Source organism: Anopheles gambiae, chromosome 3, assembly GCF_943734735.2.
Source record: "Anopheles gambiae chromosome 3, idAnoGambNW_F1_1, whole genome shotgun sequence".
NCBI classification, from domain to species: domain Eukaryota; kingdom Metazoa; phylum Arthropoda; class Insecta; order Diptera; family Culicidae; genus Anopheles; species Anopheles gambiae.
In genome coordinates, this window is record NC_064602.1 from 92,774,321 (window position 1) to 92,794,989 (window position 20,669).

Genomic DNA, 20,669 nt, shown 5'->3' on the forward strand with positions numbered 1-20,669 from the left:
TAAACACTAAAATAAACTAAACGAAGCCAAGGTGTATCTATTACCGCAGAATGATCGGTATGTATATATGAGTCCATGACAACGCAACACAGTTAATGTGAGAAATGAAAAATTAACAAACCATTAAAAAAGCATAAAAACGGTACCATCCCATCTAGAACAAACTGAAACTCTCAGAACGTACTTTAAAATTACAAAATATTCCTAAACTTTGTCAAGAAAAACTAGCATGAGCTAATGCAATCGAAAGAATTTCAAAAAGGAAAAAAACAATAGCACCACCAAAATCAGCTTGCGGCTTGTCGAACGTCACCACTCACCCCGGGTCACTCAAAGCTCACGCGAGAGCGCAGTTTGAAAGCTGCTCTCGCGGGCAACAATCGCACCAAGATCCCTTCCACCCGACGCTGTGTGTGTGTGTCTGTCTGCACAACACACACACACACACAACCACTCGGCACATGGAAGTGGAAATGCTTTACACCCTCACCGTAGCTAAATCGCTCACACCGTGCAGCCCCCACCAACGAAACCCCGTTCCGTACCACGGTGAGTGTCCTGGTGAGTGGTGTTTCGAGAGCCGGGTCGCCTTTTTTTTTTTGTCTTCGCTGCAGTGGTGTGAGGTGCGGTGTGGCCAAATCCCTTCCTCTCCCCACCCCCCCACCCTCCCGGCACCGATCGTTCCGGGCGGACGGGGTTCGTTTGCCCGGTGAGCGAAAATGGCCCCACTATATAAGTAGTGGCCGGTGCGGGAAAGGACGGTTTTAGTGCGCGCGCCCTGTCCACGAACCGACGTGTGTGCGCTAGAGTTACGTGCAACGTAGCGGCACCCCTGTGCAGCTGCTCAACAGACGAAGAAGAAGAAGTAAAAGAAACCGGTCACACCCTCAGGCCTTTGGACAGCACCCCCCAGCCAAATTCGAGTGGTGCGTTCTGCTCTACCCGCGTTCCGCGTGTGCCCGGTGTGTTTGCAAACCCCGTGGCGGCCCAAAACCAGTGTGTTAAAATGGCCAAAGTGATCAAACTGTTCGGTTTGCTGTGTTTAGTGGTGACGATCGGTAAGCAAAACACATTCCCGCCCCGCAACAGAAAAAGGGCGTTTAGTACAGGATTCTGAGGTTCTTCAGAAGCAGAGTTCGAACGAGCGTTAAAAGTTCAAGCATGTTGTCAACCCGGAACCGGAACACGGTGAATTGGTACAGAACAGACAGAACGGTCGGCAAAACAAGTCGCAATTCGGGGGGGAGAAGGGTTCCGCGCCAGTCGGGCGTATCAATTCAAACACTGCAAGCTTCCTGAGTGGTTTTGTGAGCATTTGCGCAAAAGTTCAACAGAGCGCGCGTGTGTGTGTGTCTATGTGTTTGTGTGTTTGTCTCTTCTTTTTTTGACCATTTTGTCGAATCCTTAACCTTCCCAAAAGATGCACTCAGGCGAAGCACTTCCTAACAGCACTTCCAAAGTACCGGGTGACGATCGAATTGCAGCATCTAGAAGTAAGCCCTCACGACTTCACCCGTAGGGGTTGGGCTCTGTTGCGCTTTTTTTTCTTTTCTTTTTGCGTCATACCTTTACGGGTACTTGGAGGCCAATTTACTTCACCACCCTGAAGCATTCCCTTTCCCTTTTTGTTTCTGTAACCATAATCGGCACCGTTGCGCGTACCGCGTTTGCGGCGTTGCGTGGTTTGCACGAAGAGCGCGTGCATGGAGAGCGGTGCATCCAGTGCAAACTGCAGCTGCCACCGCTTTCGGGTGTGCAATTTGCAAAGGCGGAGAGAGAAGGGAGAGACAGAGGGAAAGAACCGGCACAAAACCCGAAGCCGAATGAGCCATCATATTGTCCACGGTCTCTCATTGCACCCTCCTTTTCCCTTCTAGCGCCCAGCAGGCAAACCGGCCCCGCAAAACCGGCACTGGGGATGGAGGAAGAACTGGTGCTTCTCTCGATCTTTCGCTCTCTTTGTATCTCTCTCCTATTTCTCTCTGTCTCTCTCTGTCTCTCTCTCTTTCTCTGTATCACTCTGTATCTCTCTGTCTCTCAGTCTCTCTATCTCTCTTTACTCTCTCTCTCTCTCTCTCTCTCTGTATCTCTCTGTATCTCTCTGTATCTCTCTGTATCTCTCTGTATCTCTCTGTATCTCTCTGTCTCTCTCTCTATCTCTCTTTACTCTCTCTCTCTTTTTCTGTCTGTCTCTCTCTGGCTCTCTCTTTCTCTCTCTTTCTCTCTCTCTCTCATTCTCTCTTTCTTTCTATCTGTCCCTCTCTCTCTTTCTCTGTTTAGTTATCTCTCGTCTCTCTCTCTCTCTGTCTTCTTATGTCTCTCCTTATCTCTCTCTCTCTTTAATTCATCCACGTCGTTTTTCGTTCGCTATTGCTTCTTCGCGAAACACACGACGCGAAGAAATCAATCTTCAATCGCAAATCAGGACTGGCAAGCGACACGCATTTACATAATACCCCCGTCCTACCCCTCCCATTGCTCCTTTCCCCACCCTCTAGCAGATTATGTGGGTTGGCAAGATTATCAACAAAATGGATGCTGTTGCGTAACGGCATGCTTGCTGCGAGCCCGAGATGGAGGTCCGACGATACCAAAGAATCGGGTCGGCCAGCACCAAACCGATGCCCCGATCGGAGTCGGGGCGGGCCGCGAATGCTCGCTAACGGTGATTCTAATCTTTAACGGCCTGTGAAGCGAAGCTAATAAAAGTTCGCCGGTCCAGCAGCAGGTTCTCTTGACCTTGACCTTGAACGGTCCACCGGTATTAGGTGGACTGCCAAACTGCACGCGGTGGCGCGTGCCAGCACACAACGGGAGCTTGGGGAATTTTGATTAATGATGTAGCATCGCCGGTCGCCGGTAACGATGCCAGAGGTTGCGATGATGCTTAGGCATTGATGCGTTAGAATTAAAGAGAGAGAGAGAGGGAAAAAACCCCTCTAGAATTGTGTCAGTCGACTTACCGGTCGATGAAGGCCCACGGGTAGAATCGAGATCGAGATCGTACCTTGACATGTCCTGTGACACCGTGACCCAGCAAACAGGCCGATTTCGAGAAGCTAGAACAGAACGCATCGATAAACATCTCGTACCCCAATCCGCCATCTTTCAATAGCTACTCACCCGACAAGTAATAATCACGCTGTACAGTGTTACGCACGTCACTGTTTTACAACCAACAGCCCACGACGCCACGCTCAAAGTAATAAATTTCACTTTCATCGAAAACCCGTCCGAGCGATGTGATAATGCGACGAAGCGACGACGCACCAGCGCCATCTTGGATTGTGGGGTGCCGGTTGTCATCATGGCAGCAACTTTCACACGCGCTCTCCTCGCCCTCGTCATCACACAGCCAACTCGAAAAACGGCGCGTTACGAAACAGATTGCCATGCCTTTACAAGCAAGCGCTTGTGTTGTGTATGTTTGTGGGACTGTGTGTGCGTATGTGTCATTTTATGGCGATTGCCTAACCAACAAATCAGCCCCACAGCGCTCTGCAGCGACCATGTTTGTTCCGTTCGAACTGTTTGTTTTTTGCCTTGCCTTTCTCTTTGATTGTACCTGGTGTTCGTTTCGTTTTTGTTTAACACTTTCAATGTTTTCTTCTTTTTCTTCCTCTTTTTCCACACTATAGCGGCCGAAGTTCGCGTCAAGCGTCAGGATGAGGACCTCGATCCGGACTCGATCAACGTGGAGGAGCTGTGCAAGGACCGGCCTGGCGATGAGTACTTCCGCCTGAGCACGGACGGTGACTGCCGGGAGGTGGTGAGGTAAGTGGATTCGGTCCAGCAAAGGAAACACAATCCCCCCCCCCTCACGTCTGTCCGGAAATGTGACAAATCGCGCACACAATCTCCCCTCGTACGTCTGTTTCCGTTTCGGGTTTTTCGCAGCAAGCAACGAACCGCACTTTGCGAAATGCGCCATTTTTGGTCGCAATTATCCGTGTTTTCCGTCTCTTGCCTCAAGAGCTGTCAAGAGCAATTAGCGTCTTTGGCTGTCGCTTTCCCGTACGCGTATGATCGCTTGCACTTCCTGCTGCTCCCTCGAAACCAGCAAGCGACGAACCGGTGGCCCTTTCTTCCGGTTTTGTACTTTTTGTGCGCATTTTCCTTCAAAACCTCCCCCCCCCCCTTACCGGTATACTGATTCGCTTATTCCTGTTGTGCTTTTCACTTTGAAACCAAACAAAAAAAACAAACGCCAATTTCGACGAAGAATAGGTGCGACGATGCGGGTGAAAACGGCATCACGCGGCTCGCCAAAGTGCGCTGCCCGACCGGGCTGTACTTTGACGTGCTGCGCCAAACGTGCGATTGGAAGACGAACGTGAAATCGTGCGACCTGCTAGGAAGTAAGTCCCCGGGACACGGACACACCCCCAATCGAACCCCCTTCATCGGTTGCGGTGGGCGAAGGGGAGGTTGTGCATGCAAAAAAAAACAAACTTCCTCCTCTTCACTCGCCCCACACCTGAAAGGGGTCGGTGTCCGGGCCCGGCTTTTTTCTTTTCTGTGTTTATCTAACTGTGTTCTTTCTTTCTCTCTTTATCTTTCTTTCAATTTGAATCCTCTTCCACTTCTCCCCCCCCCCCCCCCCCCGCCATCTTTCTGTTGCTCCATGCTGCACGAATGTAACGTCCCTCTTCCCATGCCCTGCCCATTCTCGTTGTGTGTTTTGCTTTCCAAAACCCGCTCCCCCTTCTTCAACCTTTTCCCGCTCATCAAACTACATCCGACGGACAACACCTCCCAATGGCGCCAACGTGCAATGCAATGCAATCCCTCCCTTTCTTCCCCGTGTGTGTGTGTGTGTCAATAACCGAATGCATCACTCGACCCCCCCCCCGCCTCTCCCCTCATCCCTCGTCAACTGCAACATGCATGCGCGGGCCGCGTCACAAAAGGTGTACACGGTCTGGACTGAAGCAAATCACTTGCCCGTCCGGATTGGCGTTCGACATTGAGAAACAGACTTGCGACTGGAAGGCAAAGGTTACCACGTGTGACAAGAAAGAGAGTAAGTGTGTGCCCGCACTCGCATTGTGTGCGCTTTCCTTTGGTTTTTTCGTTGCTTTCACGGGCCTTAACAATGTACAGCGCTGTACAGGTGGGCTAAAGGGAAGCTAAGGCCGCGCACACGCTCAACAGCTTAAGTTTGGAAATAGCTTTCCTGTACATAGAGAAGGAGAGAGAGAGCGAGAGAAGCGAGAGAAAGTGAGCGAGTTTGTGGGAGTCCCGCAGTCCCGCAGGCGCGCTTGGAGTTAGTTTACACGGTTACACCGCAGGTAGAAGGTTGAAAGGCAGTGTAGACACCGGCAATGCACACGTGGTACAGGTTACGGTTCTCAACAACTTGGTTCCTTGATTTCAGGCACCGCCCAGTTACACTCAGAGCAGTTAGCTCCCCTGCGCCATCATTTCAATGGCACGGAGGAGTTCGTAGTCGCACTCAAGTCACAAGTCGCCTAAGCTACAGACAACAAGACACACAATACACATATTACACATGAACAACACTACTAACAAATCATTGAGTTGGGTAAAAATTTGCTCCAAAAAAACAAATAACGGTGATTGGATACATTTGGCATTGAACTATTTCAGCATTAAAAAGCTTCACACAGCACAACAACAAAAAACCCCTGAAAGTATACTCTTCCGCATTGCAAACAGTTCGCAGGTTTATGGTGCGGAGTTTCGAGCCCGTTTTATGGCACGGTGCCATAATTTTACACTTTCGTCGCTTACGCTATCAAAATCGTATTAATTTTGTTACCTGTTTATTTTAAAACGGGTTTTACATTAAAATTTAAACTCATTTCATAGAAATTGGCAGTTAGAATCTGCACAGAATGATGCAAATTTCCCTATTAATTATTATTTGTTTTTAATTTCCGTCTAATTAACGTCCGTTATGCCTTGGCAGGGTTTTCCAAGTCACTTTCCAATGTGCACATAATTATTCACCGCATCCAAGATGTTTTTCAACAGCTTTCAAATGATGTATTTGCTGTATTGTATGATGTATTTGCAACATGAAATTTCAGTTCTTTCACATGATTTTCAACACACCACCACAAAGAACTGTCAAACTAAAGCCAGTTTGAGTCCTGTTGAGAATCATGCTGAAGAAATTAAAAATTATTATGATGGAAATGAAATATCAGATTGATGTAGATTAACATGCTGCACGTGGCGAATAACAACGTTAACATTCGAAACTAACTTGGAAATCCCTGTAATAGATAACCATTCAACAATATATTGTTGTTGTTTTTTTGTAAAAAATATTCATTTTTCTTTGATTTTTTCTACTAACGTATAAAAAGTTCGATTCATTCGTCCGATCAACTCATATTCCTCTTGTTCCTGAATTTACCCCTTTTCCCTAGCTTTTTTCTTATTAACGTAAAGAAGTCAATTTCATTCATTTTTAACAAACCATTTACGTTGCTTAACAACATAAAGACTCATGAGACCAGAGCGACTAGTCTAGCAAAAACGAGTCAGTAGCAAGCGACAAGAAGGCATCAGTTACACCTTTTTTTTAATGTTGATAAGCACAGCTCACCGTTGCCACAAACGGAAAACAATTTCACAATGGCTTGTAAAACCATTAAAAGCGCTCCGAAACACACACACCACAATGCATTACAATGTTGCGTTGTAGGTGGGTGTGAATACAATTGTAAATACAGTAAGCGCACAAACGCACACGACACGGTTAAACACAACAGCAAGATACGACACACCTTAGCGTCTGATCACTTCATCTCACGATCATACCCCGATCACACTCTTCAATTTTCACACCACCTTGTCTAATGCCTCTCTCTCTCTCTCTCACACACTTGTACACTATTACACTAACAACAAACATTCTTCAGAGCTTTTTGTTTTCTCTCTCACACTAAAACACTTACTAAGTGATGGTAGTTTTGTTCACTAACTTATTACTGGTACTGGTACTGGAGGGAAAAAGAAGCATTTTCGGGCTCGTTCTGCAGTTTTGTTCTACAATGTTTGCTACTCTTTCCCCCCATTCAGAGCCACGCAAGGTTCTGCCGATCCTGAAGACGGACGAGCCGATCTGCCCGGAGGGCAAGCTGTCCTGCGGCAACGGCGAGTGCATCGACAAGGAGCTGTTCTGTAACGGCAAACCCGACTGCAAGGACGAGTCGGACGAGAATGCGTGTAGTAAGTGGTCGTTCCGGTGCGCCTCCGGGTAGAATTTTTAGCACTCTCTTTAGGCTTACATTGAAACGTTTTAATTTCCCTCCCCCCACAATCAGCCGTTGAACTGGACCCGAACCGTGCGCCCGACTGTGACACGACGCAGTGCGTGCTGCCGGACTGTTTCTGCTCCGCCGACGGCACGCGCATCCCCGGCAACATCGAGCCGCAGCAGGTGCCGCAGATGATCACGATCACCTTCAACGGGGCGGTCAACGTCGACAATATCGATCTGTACGAGGACATCTTCAACGGGCAGCGCCAGAACCCGAACGGTTGCCAGATCCGGGGCACCTACTTCGTGTCGCACAAGTACACCAACTACTCGGCGGTGCAGGATCTGCACCGCAAGGGCCACGAGATCTCCGTGTTCTCGCTCACGCACAAGGACGATCCGACCTACTGGACGCAGGGCACGTACGACGACTGGCTGGCGGAGATGGCCGGCGCCCGGCTGATCGTGGAGCGGTTCGCCAACATTACCGACGGTTCGATCATCGGCGTGCGGGCGCCGTACCTGCGCGTCGGCGGCAACAAGCAGTTCGAGATGATGGCCGACCAGTTCTTCGTGTACGATGCGTCCATCACGGCGTCGCTCGGCCGCGTACCGATCTGGCCGTACACGCTGTACTTCCGCATGCCGCACAAGTGCAACGGCAACGCGCACAACTGCCCGTCCCGCTCGCACCCGGTCTGGGAGATGGTGATGAACGAGCTGGACCGGCGCGACGATCCGACGTTCGACGAGTCGCTGCCCGGTTGCCACATGGTCGACTCCTGCTCGAACATCCAGTCCGGCGAGCAATTCGGACGTCTGCTGCGCCACAACTTCAACCGCCACTACAACACGAACCGGGCGCCGCTCGGTCTGCACTTCCACGCCTCCTGGCTCAAGTCGAAGAAGGAGTACCGCGAGGAGCTGATCAAGTTCATCGAGGAGATGCTCGGCCGCAACGATGTGTTCTTCGTCACCATGCTGCAGGTCATCCAGTGGATGCAGAACCCGACCGAGCTGAACGCGCTGCGCGACTTCCAGGAGTGGAAGGAGAAGTGCGACGTGAAGGGGCAGCCGTACTGCTCGCTCCCGAATGCCTGCCCGCTCACCACCCGCGAGCTGCCGGGCGAGACGCTGCGTCTGTTCACCTGCATGGAGTGCCCGAACAACTACCCGTGGATCCTCGATCCGACCGGTGACGGTTTCTCCAAGAAGTAGGCGGCCTTTTCCACTCCTGCAAAGAAGTGTGGCCGGTGTACTTTTTTCTCACCCTCCTCCACCCTCCGCATTACGAGGGGGGGGGGACCTACTCTGTTGTAAATAATGAATCGCGGTTTTCAACCAACACACGTTTCCCTTGCGCGGGTCGTTTCTCGGCGGTGTGACTTTTTCGACCACTGCTTTTGACTGCAACTGCTTTCTCGCACTTTCCACGGGCGAAACCTCCCCCGTGTCGTTCTGTTCACACCCCCTGTTTTTGTACGTTTTCTTCTATCCATCCTTGAAACACACATCGTGATATTTTAGTTTGTTCTCGCCCTTCATCGTCTGGCGTACCTGGAGAGAGTAGGGGAGACGAACGCCCACACACACACACACACAGGATGGTGGCGGACGGGCGATCGTGCTCGCATCCCATCGACCATCTTCATCCTTTCTTTCTTCCCTAAAACGGAGAGAAAGAACGGTTAAAAAAAACATGTTGTATTTGAGTGTGTGAGTGTGTGTGTGTGCTCCCTCGAAGGGCACAAACACACACACACAAAGCGCAGAAGAGAAAGAGTAAAAAGCGTAATTTGTACGGTACTGTTTTATAATAAAATATTAAAACAACACAAAAAAGGCAATTCTTTGCACGACCTGCGAGAGTGTGAGTTAACAGCGCGTTAAAGCTCTCCTAGTGTCGGAAAGGGAATTATATATTTAAAAATGTTCGAAAAAAAAACAATAAAAAATGATATTAAATACAAAAAAACCATTGCGTGTACCTTCTTTCTTTTTTTTGTGCGGGGAGTTACTGATACGCTTTTCGCTTTCTTTCCTCTCGGCTGTGATGGAGATTTGTATGTAAAAGAATTGTCTCTTTGTCGCTCTCACACTTCAGACACTGAAAACTATCTGAATGTATTTATTACAAATTCCCATTTCGCTCGCCTGCTTGCTTTTGTTCGTTTGTTGAATAGCGAATTCATTATCCTTCTTTTCGGGCGCTTTCAAACTGTTTGGAAGATGGCTACAATGGCTTTCCTCGGCTACTCGAACATACACACATGGCTCGGTTCTCTCGGGACAGTATCGGGAAGCAAAAGTGCAGCAGTAAAACCCTTAACCTTGCAATTCTCCTCCTCCTGTTGTGTTGCTGTTACAAGAAAATGGACAATAATGGCAATAATCTTCCGATCCGTTCTTCAAATGCAATTTCAAAATGGAAGTAAATTAATTCGTTATCTCCAGAGCTACTGCAGGGGGGACAGCTGTACTGTAACGTAATCAGATATATAAACAATCGCCTGATCCCTGCTGCCTTGATTAGATTGATTAAAAACTGTATCTCTTGTGGCATTGTGTTAGAGTTCAAGCTAAATGTGCACCTGACCCACACACATCTCTGCTGATTTATGGCGAAACCAAACTGACGTCACGTACACACGAAAAAGGGATTCTTTTATCTTTCGCTGAAGTAATGTTAAAGAATTTTAGCGTACAAATAAAATAAAAAAAACAATCGTTGTGAAAGTACGCTCTTATTAGTTCATTTTTCTCCTTTATGGTAGAGTACGCGTATTTGCGTGCTTTACGCCTTTAAATTTCCCTCTCTTTCTCTCTCTCTCTATCGCTCTAAGCACTACTAAGTTAATGTTAATTGTTTTTTTGTGTGTGTTTGTGTTATTTAAATTTTTTTTTTCGCAACAAAAAGGCCTCTCATTTACTGTGTGTTTTATTTTCTTTTTTTTATAGTTTAGTTTAAAGTGCTCCTCCTCCTCCGATTGTTTGCCACGCAGGCCAGCGGGCAGGCAGGTTAGAGCTGTTTGGTCTTTGGAACCAATGTTAGTTGTGATTGGATTGACAGATAATCTTTCTCTCTCTATCTCTCTATCTCTGGTGGTGTTGTTACTGATTTTATTTGTAAAGTTACGCTCGTGTTACAATAAGAACGAAAAGGGACAAACAACCAAAACACAGTGATGTTGTTTAGGTTATTTTGCACATTATTACAACTGTAAGTAGTAATTCTGTTCAATATTATTATTTTTTACAGTTGAATTCTCTGTAGCGCAGACGCGCTTGTCACGCATTACTTCCTAATCCTCCTTGCTAGCTGTCCACGTACGGGAACAAGATGTACTAAATTTTATAGTATTACCCTTTCCGAAAGAAGTGTGTGTTAGAAAGTGCTGCGTGTGTGTATTCACACGTGTAATATAAAATAAGAGGGAAAAAAATGCAAGACAAACGACTCAACGCGTTTCCGTCGTTTCTAGTTCTGGCGCAATGCGTTACTGACACTTCTTCTGTCTGTGTCTGTCTGTGTTTGCTACGGATTTCCTGCGTTTGTTTTTGAAGAACGCAAACAACAAAACACATACCTATCTATCATAGAGTTCTTTTCTGGTTTTTGTGGATGTCAATTGTGCGCACAGCTTTACCCCGCTGTGGGCGATAATTTTTAAATTATTCGCTTACAACATACGCCGCCACCGCTTCTCCCGCTTCCCTTTCCCAGGTCGCTGTCATCGCGGGCCGAAGAAGGGCAAGGTTCGGCGGCAGAACAAATATGTGTAGTGTTTAAAGAGATAAAATTATATATTAACTCCACCACACGCGCACGCTCCATGTGGCTTCCATATTGTGTTGATTGGTTGATCCGTGCGTGCGTGCTATTACATGATACGGCACTTCTCGTCGCCCCGGGGTTCACCCTGGAAAAAGGAAAATAATACAGTAATGGGTTAGACAAAATTCACAGCGTAATGAGATGTAATGCAACGTAACGTAGTGTAACGTGTAACTAGTGTCTTTAGAGATTCATAAAACTATTCGAATCACTCATCACTAAAGATATGAATGAATCAGAACAAAAGATGAATGAAACTCAACATTAAACGTAACGTCATTGACAAGCTGAAAATATTCATCAAATGATGTATTTCACTCACCTGTTGATGGTGAAGCTCCTCTCCGTAGCTTCCGAGGTATTCACGGTGGCGCGAGGCGGCAGTCGAAACCATTCGCTTCACACGCTCCGAGGCGGCTACCTCCTGCAACATAAAAATACATTTAAAACCTCTTCTCTCCTTCCAACTAAAACCCCTCGAAATCGTGTTTTACCTCGCCTTCGGCATTCAGCAGATGCGTAGTCATGTTGTCGCCGGCGAACCACTTCTGCCCCTTCATCACGATCGTCGTCGGCGGCTCGTGATCCTTGCCCAGATCGGACGACCAAACGGTCACAAAGGCGCCACCGTCCATCTTCAGCGAGCGGTGGAATTTGAACACGGTTTCGTTGCTGCCGACCTTCCGCAGCACGGTCCATCCACCGATTTGTACTTCCTAAAGCAACGGTGGAAACAAAAAAACAATGTTTCATTAGCAAAATGGACCAAAATTTTACATCCAAAACCATCATCACACTTACCTTGCCGGATTTGTTGTGCAGCTTCACGTACTTGCCCTCCGGGTCGACCTCCACGATCTCGACGTCGCCCTTAGCGGACGAGGTGACGGAGTAGTCCGACACGCTGCGCTCGTCCGACTCCTCCAGCACGGTGCGCTTGCGCTTGGCCGCGGCACGGCTGGGCGTGCGGCGCACCACCCCGCTGCGCGACAGGCTGCCCGACATGCTCGACTGCGAGAAGATGGACGTCTGGCTGCCGGGCGTTATCTTCAGCCGGTCCTCCTCCGAGCTGAGCAGCTTGTCGTACGCGGCAATCTCCATGTCGAGCGAAATCTTGATGTCCATCAGGTCCTGGTATTCCTGCAGCTGCATCGAGATTTCCTTCCGCAGGCGCTCGACCTCCTCCATCATCTTCGCCTTCTCGTCGGCGTGGCGCAACCGCTCGTGGTTCATCTGCTGCTCCAGATCGCGAAGACGAGCCTGCAAACAGAACAAAACAATACATCATACATTTTTTGTTAATAAAACAATGCTTTACAGAAGTGTCTCATGCATGATATTGGCTTTTTCTAGGCGCACTGACCTCGTACAGATCGGAAATTTCCTCGCGGTTGACGCGCAGCTGCATATCGTACTGGTCGCGCAGATCCTGCAGCGTCTGCTGCAGCTTCGCCTCGTACTGCTCCGACAGCATGCCATCGATTTCGCTGATCTCCACCTGCCGGCGCGTCTTCGTCTCGGTGATCTCCTGCTGGTGCACCTGATCCTTGAACGTCAGCTCCTCGCGCAGCGTCTGCACCGAGTTCTCCAGCTCGACGCGCGTCAGCGTCTCGTCCTCGAGGTTCTTGCGCAGCGCATCCAGCTGCTTGCGCAGCTTGGCCAGCTCCTTCTCCAGCTCCTTCTGGTCGTCCTTCGCCTTCTTGTGTTCCGACACGAGCGAATGGTACTTGGTCGACAGCTCGTTGGCGCGCGCTTCCTGGGCACGTGCGTTCCGATCGGCGTCGGCCGCTTCCTTCGTCTTACGCTCCAAACTGTAAACCCGGAGTGGATGCGAGTAGCGGTGAAAAGAAGTCAAAAGTGACGTAAAACATTAGTATGTATGCAACTACAAGCTGGTATCAAAACGTCAGAATAGCGAGAGCCTATATTTACTTAACTGTCATTGTTCTGTCTTTCATTCGATTTTGTTGACTTGATATTGAGTCAATTTCTTGAAAACAGATCCAACATACAAATAATAATGAATTCGTTTGGTTCTCGTTTCATAAACTATTGCATTTCATTGCCAAATTCGTGCTGGGGAGTGATCGTGATCGAATAACCACATCAAATTCGAATAAACAAACGGAAAAAGCAGTGATTCGACACAGATTTGACGTAAAAGCATTGTGTACATACATTTCAACACACCTTTTCAGGCACTATGTTGTAATAAACTCGACAAAATCTTGCCCGCTTGTACCATCCATTTAGGAACACCTTTCGATGAACCAATTATTCCTTCTTTAGCCCGGCATCGGCCTCTTCCCCCCTTCAATGGATGGAGCCATTTGCTTTACAAGCAAAACGGTTTCGCATTCAAAACACGTTCAACATTCTTCTCTTTCACTACGTTCTTCCACCAGCAGCACGTCCGTGGATTTGTCGTGGAATTTCCATTACTCATGCAGTAGGTTAGAAGCGCTCCCGCCAACAAGTCGAAAAAGGGCGAGATTATGAATAAGGTTTTATAGCGAGAGACTGCTCTTAGCGCGCGCGATCCAATCGTCGTACATTCCTCTTCAGGTTGTAGAGTAAAACCAGGAAAGCGAGAGAAACAGAGAGAGAGAGAGAGAGAGAGAGAGAGAGAGAGAGAGCAAGAAGAGAAATTTGTTTGCTCCACCAAACTCCATCAAGCACACGTGGTTTGTATCATCATAGCGTAACGCACAGCAGCACCAGCAGCACCAGCATGGTCATTGGTGTGCGTTTTTATACTTGGCGCGGCGTTTGGCTTAAAGCGGGACATGTGTGCCGGCTACAAAAAGATAACGGGGCAAGATGATGATCATAGTTTTGGCTTAAACGCACATTGATGAGTCCCCGGGGCTACCCGGGCAGCCTCCTATGACTAAATATAGCCTGTTAGTTTTGCTCAGCAGCATCTCGCCGCACAGCACGGTAGCATGGCATGGTTGTGTGCGTGATTTTTGGGCGTTTATTTCCATTTTCTGAACTATACGCTTTCGCTAACGCATGCATATTATTAATATTGCTCTCCCCCGAAGCTTCACTCCCTACTGGTTTAAGGGGAGGTCTTTATGCGCCCGGTGTGGGGTGACAACGACCCCCTTTGAAACCGGGAGTGTCAAATCAGAGAGAGCGTCCAACGACAAAGTGGGATAACAAACAAATTATACAAGATGCATTTCCATCTACTTTCTTTTCCGTTTCTTTTCGGTGCTTCTTGCTTGATTTCTTCATATAGTTTTCGACGTGTAAACGAAACAGTTTCTTGAATTTTGCACCCTTATCAAAAGGAAACGCATTATCCAGCGCACTCGACGAAGCAATTCTGCCCTTCGTTCCGTTCGATTACTGTAAAGAGCGAAATTCAATCAAAAATTAAAAATTAAAAAATCAAAAGTTCGAAAGTCAATCCAAAACAAGTTCCGAGTGCGCGGCGCAGGCTTCTCCAATACGGGGACAAGCGGAAGGCGGAACTCCTACGCGATGCCCTCGCGTGGTGCGGCTTGGCGTCACCACGCAGCCCTCACCAATACACTGACAATCGAGAAGCGCGATGCATCGCTTCCCTTACCCAAACTTCCCACCACCCCACACATACCAATGTGAAAAATGCATTTCCCTAAACGCTTTCCCTCGCGGTCATCATCCCCTACATGACCCCTTACGTGGGTTAATCGTTTATTTTCTTTTTGCCTTTTTTTCTCCCTTCGACGTTCGCCCTCCGAACGAGCAGAGAGCTTTGATCGTACGGAGGAGGATGATGTCATGCGCGCGTTTTGCGCCCGCGCACTCACACACACGCGTACGCACGCCTGGCGCAGGGGAGGACGCGCCGTCCACAGTCATGGACGACCGCTTTCCCTCGAACGCCTTTTTTCCGCATTTTTCTTCTTCTCTACGCGCGTACATTAACTCACAGCGAGCAATCAAAGAGGCGCGAAGGGACGGGTTGGGTGTCAGAGATCGTCGTCGCACGAGCGCATGGGATTGAATGCGCACACCCGAGCAGTGAGTAGGAGAGCGCGGCCGGGAGATTTACATTAATAGTCAATATTTGATTTTCCATCGAAATGCGACGGAACCATGCGTGCATGCCGTAAAATGCCTAAAAAACTTTCAAGCACAACCGAACTTGTGTGCGTGTGTTTGCACGTCCCTTTACGCATTTTATATTTCATGTTTCCTTCACCCTCAGTCTTTCGGTGCTTGCGGTGTTGCTTGCGGTTGTTGTTTATGATGGAGAAGATCACCACAGCAAATGCATTTAAATTGAAAGATGTGGGAACTTCAGCGCCTACTAGCGGGGTGAATGGATCACACAGCTTCTAAACGAGACGCTCGCACTCTTCCCCCTCTCTTTCTCTTGAAACAATAACCAAACAGAGAAGAACGGGAGTAAGTAAACAAAAGCGGAAATCATAAAATCTCTCTTCTCTGTCTAGCTACTTTGGACGTTATTTGTGAGCTCTTCCTTCGGTCTTGAACGTGAAAACAGATCTTTTTTTGAATTATACAAGAATGTACAAGCATTTTTATCATCAAATACGTGTTCTAAAGAAGACTTTTATGTAAATAAAATACTTCCACACAACGCATAAATCGCCTGTTTTTCTAACGTTGTTACAGCAGTGTGTGAGCAAGGTTATGCGTCTTATCCACCACTTTATCAAAGCGGTGTACTTTAACTGAGCGGACGTGCCACCCCACATAGGCATTTTATGAGCGAGCCACCCCGCGCCTGATTCTACGAAATGGCTCTCGAGAGATTATTATTGCCCGAGTGGCAGCTTTAATTGCTGACAACCGCCATACGCCCGCATACGCGAAATGACAAATATGTTTCACGCCGTTTTTACTCCATCCGGCCGTGTGTCCCTCCCGCTACGATCGGACCACCAATCGATTTAGTGAAGGCTGCACATTTCACACTTGTCAAACAACCGGCTTTTTTCTTTCCCCCGATCCCCGGGGGGAGAATTTGGAGACTGATGTCATCTTAAATTTTAGATATCCAGTCAGTCCCTCGCGCTCTCGCTGGCTCTCTTTCTCTCTCTCTCTCTCCATCTCGCCTCCGAATTACGTCACTGTTGTTTGATTGCCGCTTACAACGCCGTGGAACAACCTTCTCGTCCCAACGCCTTCAAAACCGAAGCCTTGAACGACGTCAGAATCCATGTGCTGTTGTGCTTCGAGACCACCAGTGACCGAGATGACTTCATACACAGCATGACGTAATGGTGTTTACAATCCAACCACGGTCGTCATGGGGACAATTTCAGCAACCACAGACATGCACAATCTCGTTACCGGCTGGTAGCATTCGTTCACCTTAAATGAATTTCGAAAGCATTAAAAAGGTAAACCCATTGAGCAGGGTGCGCTCGGCAGGGTAAACAAATCACCCTGCCCCCTCTGCCTGCCTGTACCGTTTCACGAAAGCATGATGGCGGGTACAGTCAGAAATAGAATCTCATCGATGATCTACATAAAACGATGACGTCACCTATCCAATCCCACACACACACACACGTTCGCCCTTGTTTTCCTTTGGCCTGCCTGCTACGACGGTTCTGCTCGAGTAAATCCACACGCTCGGCGGGAGACAACTGCTCGCTTGCCGCCGATAAGATTCGAGCAGCTCTCAACACTGTCCCCGACGGGGAGGGGGACAATCCTACCAACCGCACCAGATGCATCCTCCCCTTTCGTTTCACTGCTTACCGCTTCTTTAGCTCGTCGTTTTCCTCGAGAATGCGCTTGCCGTCAATCTCGAGCCGGGCCTTTTCGCGCGACGTATCGTCGAGCAGCTTGCGGGCATCGGACAGCTCGTGCTCGTACATCGACTTGATGTTGGACACCTCGCGGGTGGTCGTGTCCTGCGAGGTGCGCACCTCCATCGTGAGGCGCGAGTTCTCCTGCTCCAGGTAGCGCACCCGGTCGATGTAGCATGCCAGCCGGTCGTTCAGGTTCTGGAGGTCGGCCTTCTCCTGCAGCCGCGAGTGGCGCGTCGGGCTGAGCGGGCTGGCCGGGCGGGCGCTGTGGTGGTGGTGCGCTGCCGACGCACCCGTCGCACCGCTGCCGCTTTGCTGCACCGGGGTGCTGGCCTGCACCGGGACCGGCGTCGACGCACCGGAACGCTTCGCTCGCTGCGACATTTTCACTTGCTTTTACGCTTCTTTCTCGAGCACCGTAAAATACGCTTTAAATGACACTTTTTCCTTCACTGGCTTGGTGCAGAAAAAACTTCTCACGATGAGGGGGAAGCACGCTCCCTTTACAACACTTTCACAGCTCTACGCACACACACAAACAAATTCACACACACGCGCGCGCGTGCTTTCTCGGGAAGGCGGCTACCGAAATCGGGAGGGAACGACTGACGGGCACGCGCTTGCTGCTTTCTCAGTCGGCATTCACCGGGAGGGCCTCTTTTGCAACACCGGAAACTGGGCCCAGTGGTCGGAGTAATCGATCTTTTTCGTGCAGCTTTCCGTGCTAGTGGTGTTGCTCTATCGCCACCGACTGCACTACGCGCGGTGGATCACTTATTTCAACGAGAACGGGCACAAAATCCAACGGACAGACATACGTTTTCGTCCACACACGGAAAAAAGCACCAGAAAAATGGCGTCACCGTTGCCGCTGTCAGGTCGGTTGACGGTGACAGGCCGGGCGGCCATGTTGGATTCGGATGGGAGCGGCTTTGACTGATGTGGATCCGGGTACGTACAATATTTTTATCATTTTTATAACAAGTTGTGGTTAAAGACATTTTTACTTATTATGAAAAATGCAAGATTTTTTTCTCATATGTTTGTGTGTAAAATCATGTCCGAAATCATGATTATTTTATTTTGTTGTTCTTGTTCTGCTCGAATAATGTCATTATAAAACGGAGCTATCGTTCCGATCCAATCAGTGGTGGTGTGCTCCAATAATGAATTTGAAAAACATAATCTGGCATTCTGAATTCAAATTTAACGGCTCAACTTCAGCGAGAGTTTTTTTTTTGATTTTCTCGTAAATATATTTATGCTTATTTTAATTGGCACACAATTTATAAGCATCACATTATGTGCATATTTTAGCCATTTTAACTTATCTCAAGAGTAACAATAGAAAATCGTACGATAGTTTTCGTACAGCTTGGACGAGAGTTCCGTGCTATAAACCGTTGCTATAAAATAATTTCAAATATTTATCGTTTTAATCGTTACATATGTATGCAAAATATGAGCTGCAAAAGGGTTTTTTTTTTATTACAAAAAATACTGTATTTGTTGTTGTCTTAAGAATTCAATTTATTTATTGAAGCCAACTATCACAGATCGATGAATACACCCGCTCCACCGGTCCAATTTGGGCCTTCAGTACAAACGCTTCATTCGGCAGCAAAACAATGTCCTTCGTTGCCATCGAACCTCTAAAAATAAGGATAATTATTTTAATAAACAAACTATAATTCCTTTGCCATGCTGAAAACTCACCCTCGAATGTTATGCGAATTCACACTAACGACCTCAAAATACAGCTTGCCAGGAAGCGCATCGGCCAGTGTAATGCCACTGATCACCTCGATCTGACTGCCAAAGTTGGCTAGGGTAATGTAGGTGCCGAAATTGGTCAGCTCTCGCACAACCGCCAGCACGGAATCGCCGAGCGCAACTGCTTTCACCGTACCGAGCTGGTAAGTTTTCGTCTTGCGCAATTCCATCATCGATTGGTACACTTTGAGGTGACTTTTTTCGGCCGCAAGTTGTGCCTGCACGTTCACTTCCCTGTACCGTTCGCCGACGGGTAGCCAGGTTTTGGAGCCGGTAGTAAACCCAGCCATTGCCGTATCATCCCACTGGAACGGTGTGCGGCACGGATCGCGTGACTTTTCCGCGTATAGGTCTTTGCCCGCATTGCAGGCTGCCGGATCGACGGTATCCTCCCAGGAGATGTACACATCGGTCATGCCAATCTCTTCCCCTTGGTATGTGACACTCGCACCGGAGAGGGACAGCAGCACCATGTTCAGTGCGTCAATTCGTTCCTCCCCGAGACGCGTGGCAACGCGTGGACGATCATGATTGCCCATCTGTAACCCGTGAGACCGTGGGAAGCTTAAGTAGGAGATTATTCTGCAGCGGTTAGCATCCGCAAAGACTTACCACCCAGTTTGGCACCTGTCCGGCAGGCAGTATGCTCATCCAATCCTTGACCACCTTCACGTAGTCCGCAGCCGTCGATTGCTTGTCCACTTCGGTAATGAGTCGAAAGTTGAACGGCATATGGGATCCCAACCGTCCTGTACTGCTCGCGTAATACGTCTTGATCACATCTAGCGTTGAGTAGGCCTCCGTCATGATGACGCGCGTCTCGCCACCATGCTCTGCCTGGAATGCATCGATCAGTTCCCGCCATTCGTACACCATCTCGACCGTTTCTGGCAGATCCTGCGTATAGATGTGTCGCAGGTAGTTGGTATCCTCCGGATCATCTGTCAGCCCGCTCACTGGCTCATCGCGCAGTTGCGTATCTTCGTACAGCGTCGGCACAGCATCGATCCGGAACCCGTCCACGCCTTTGCCCAGCCAGAACAGCAGCACATCTTTCATCTCCTGAACGACCGTCGGATTGCGGTAGTTTAAGTCCGGTTGTTCCACGGTGAACTGATGTAAGTAGTACTGTTGCCGCTGGTCACTCCACTGCCATGCACTGCCACGGAAGGCTTGAATCTGTAACACAGATTAGATAGTATCATCCATCATCTGTGTGATCACCACTCGCTATCCTCAAGCTACTGCTACATACCCAATTGTTTGGTGGTAAGTTCCTACCGCCCGCCGGATTAACCTTCCCATCATGCCACACGTAATAGTCCTCATAGCCCGGCTGTCGCTGTTCCGACTTTACGAACCACTCGTGCAGATTACTCGAATGGTTCGGCACAAAGTCCATGATCACCTTCAAGCCGAGCCCGTGCGCCTGCTCCACCAACCGCTCAAAGTCAGCCATCGTTCCAAACTCCTCGTGAATGTCCCGAAAGTCAGAAATGTCATAGCCAAAATCGACCATCGGTGATTTGTAGATCGGTGACATCCAGAACGCCTTCACACCGATTGACTTCAGGTACGGCAGCTTCGAAGCAATTCCGTTAAGATCGCCCACACCATCCCCATCACTGTCCATGAACGATCGGGGATAGATTTGATAGAAGGCAGCCTTTTCCCACCAATCGCGGGACGTTGGTACGGTAAGATCTAAACATGCCACTAAAGAGAATACCCCGGCAAGGGCTACGCACACAATCCAGAATGGGTTTGGAGTTCCCATGGTTCACTTCACTGCTACTGGAAGGATTGGTATAGTGCGTGGCGTTTTATATAGTGCAGCAATTGTGAGGCAGGTCAATCAGGAAGCGGGTGGGATTAACTAAACAAATTGAAACTAGTTTTCGATAAGATACTGTTGATAGCTGAGGGTTCGATCGAATGGAGGAGAGATTAAGCTGCGCTAATTGAAGTGTAAAAATGACAACGACGCAACTTCGATAAGAGCAGTCAAGACACTCAGTTAGACAAGAGAAGTTTCTCTATTTGTATA

The 20,669-nt window shown here is 48.5% G+C and overlaps 3 protein-coding genes across 4 annotated transcripts; 1 reads left to right on the forward strand and 2 right to left on the reverse strand.

The window, feature by feature from the left end:
* The first annotated feature begins 746 nt into the window (after window positions 1–746).
* Window positions 747–9,959, forward strand: LOC1280732 (chitin deacetylase 1). 2 transcript variants are annotated; one of them, XM_061654386.1, is made up of 5 exons: window positions 747–1,058; window positions 3,639–3,774; window positions 4,228–4,358; window positions 7,054–7,203; window positions 7,299–9,959. In XM_061654386.1, the coding sequence occupies exons 1-5, from the start codon at window positions 1,007–1,009 to the stop codon at window positions 8,450–8,452; spliced, it is 1,623 nt and encodes a 540-aa protein (XP_061510370.1). In that variant the 5' UTR covers window positions 747–1,006; the 3' UTR covers window positions 8,453–9,959. The 2 variants fall into 2 exon arrangements, with proteins under 2 accessions (XP_061510370.1, XP_061510371.1); XM_061654387.1 differs by lacking the exon at window positions 4,228–4,358 and adding an exon at window positions 4,911–5,023.
* On the reverse strand, window positions 9,318–17,722 carry LOC1280731 (lamin Dm0). Its single transcript, XM_061654384.1, has 6 exons — window positions 16,800–17,722; window positions 12,433–12,880; window positions 11,871–12,329; window positions 11,564–11,785; window positions 11,392–11,493; window positions 9,318–11,154 (listed from the first exon to the last, which is right to left on the reverse strand). Exons 1-6 carry the CDS (start codon window positions 17,231–17,233, stop codon window positions 11,116–11,118), a joined length of 1,704 nt encoding a protein of 567 aa, XP_061510368.1. The 5' UTR covers window positions 17,234–17,722; the 3' UTR covers window positions 9,318–11,115.
* A 632-nt stretch (window positions 17,723–18,354) lies between these two features.
* Window positions 18,355–20,429, reverse strand: LOC1280730 (maltase A1). The gene is made up of 4 exons (XM_552300.5): window positions 19,878–20,429; window positions 19,235–19,801; window positions 18,566–19,161; window positions 18,355–18,501 (listed from the first exon to the last, which is right to left on the reverse strand). The coding sequence occupies exons 1-4, from the start codon at window positions 20,397–20,399 to the stop codon at window positions 18,384–18,386; spliced, it is 1,803 nt and encodes a 600-aa protein (XP_552300.4). The 5' UTR covers window positions 20,400–20,429; the 3' UTR covers window positions 18,355–18,383.
* Between the last annotated feature and the right edge of the window lie 240 nt (window positions 20,430–20,669).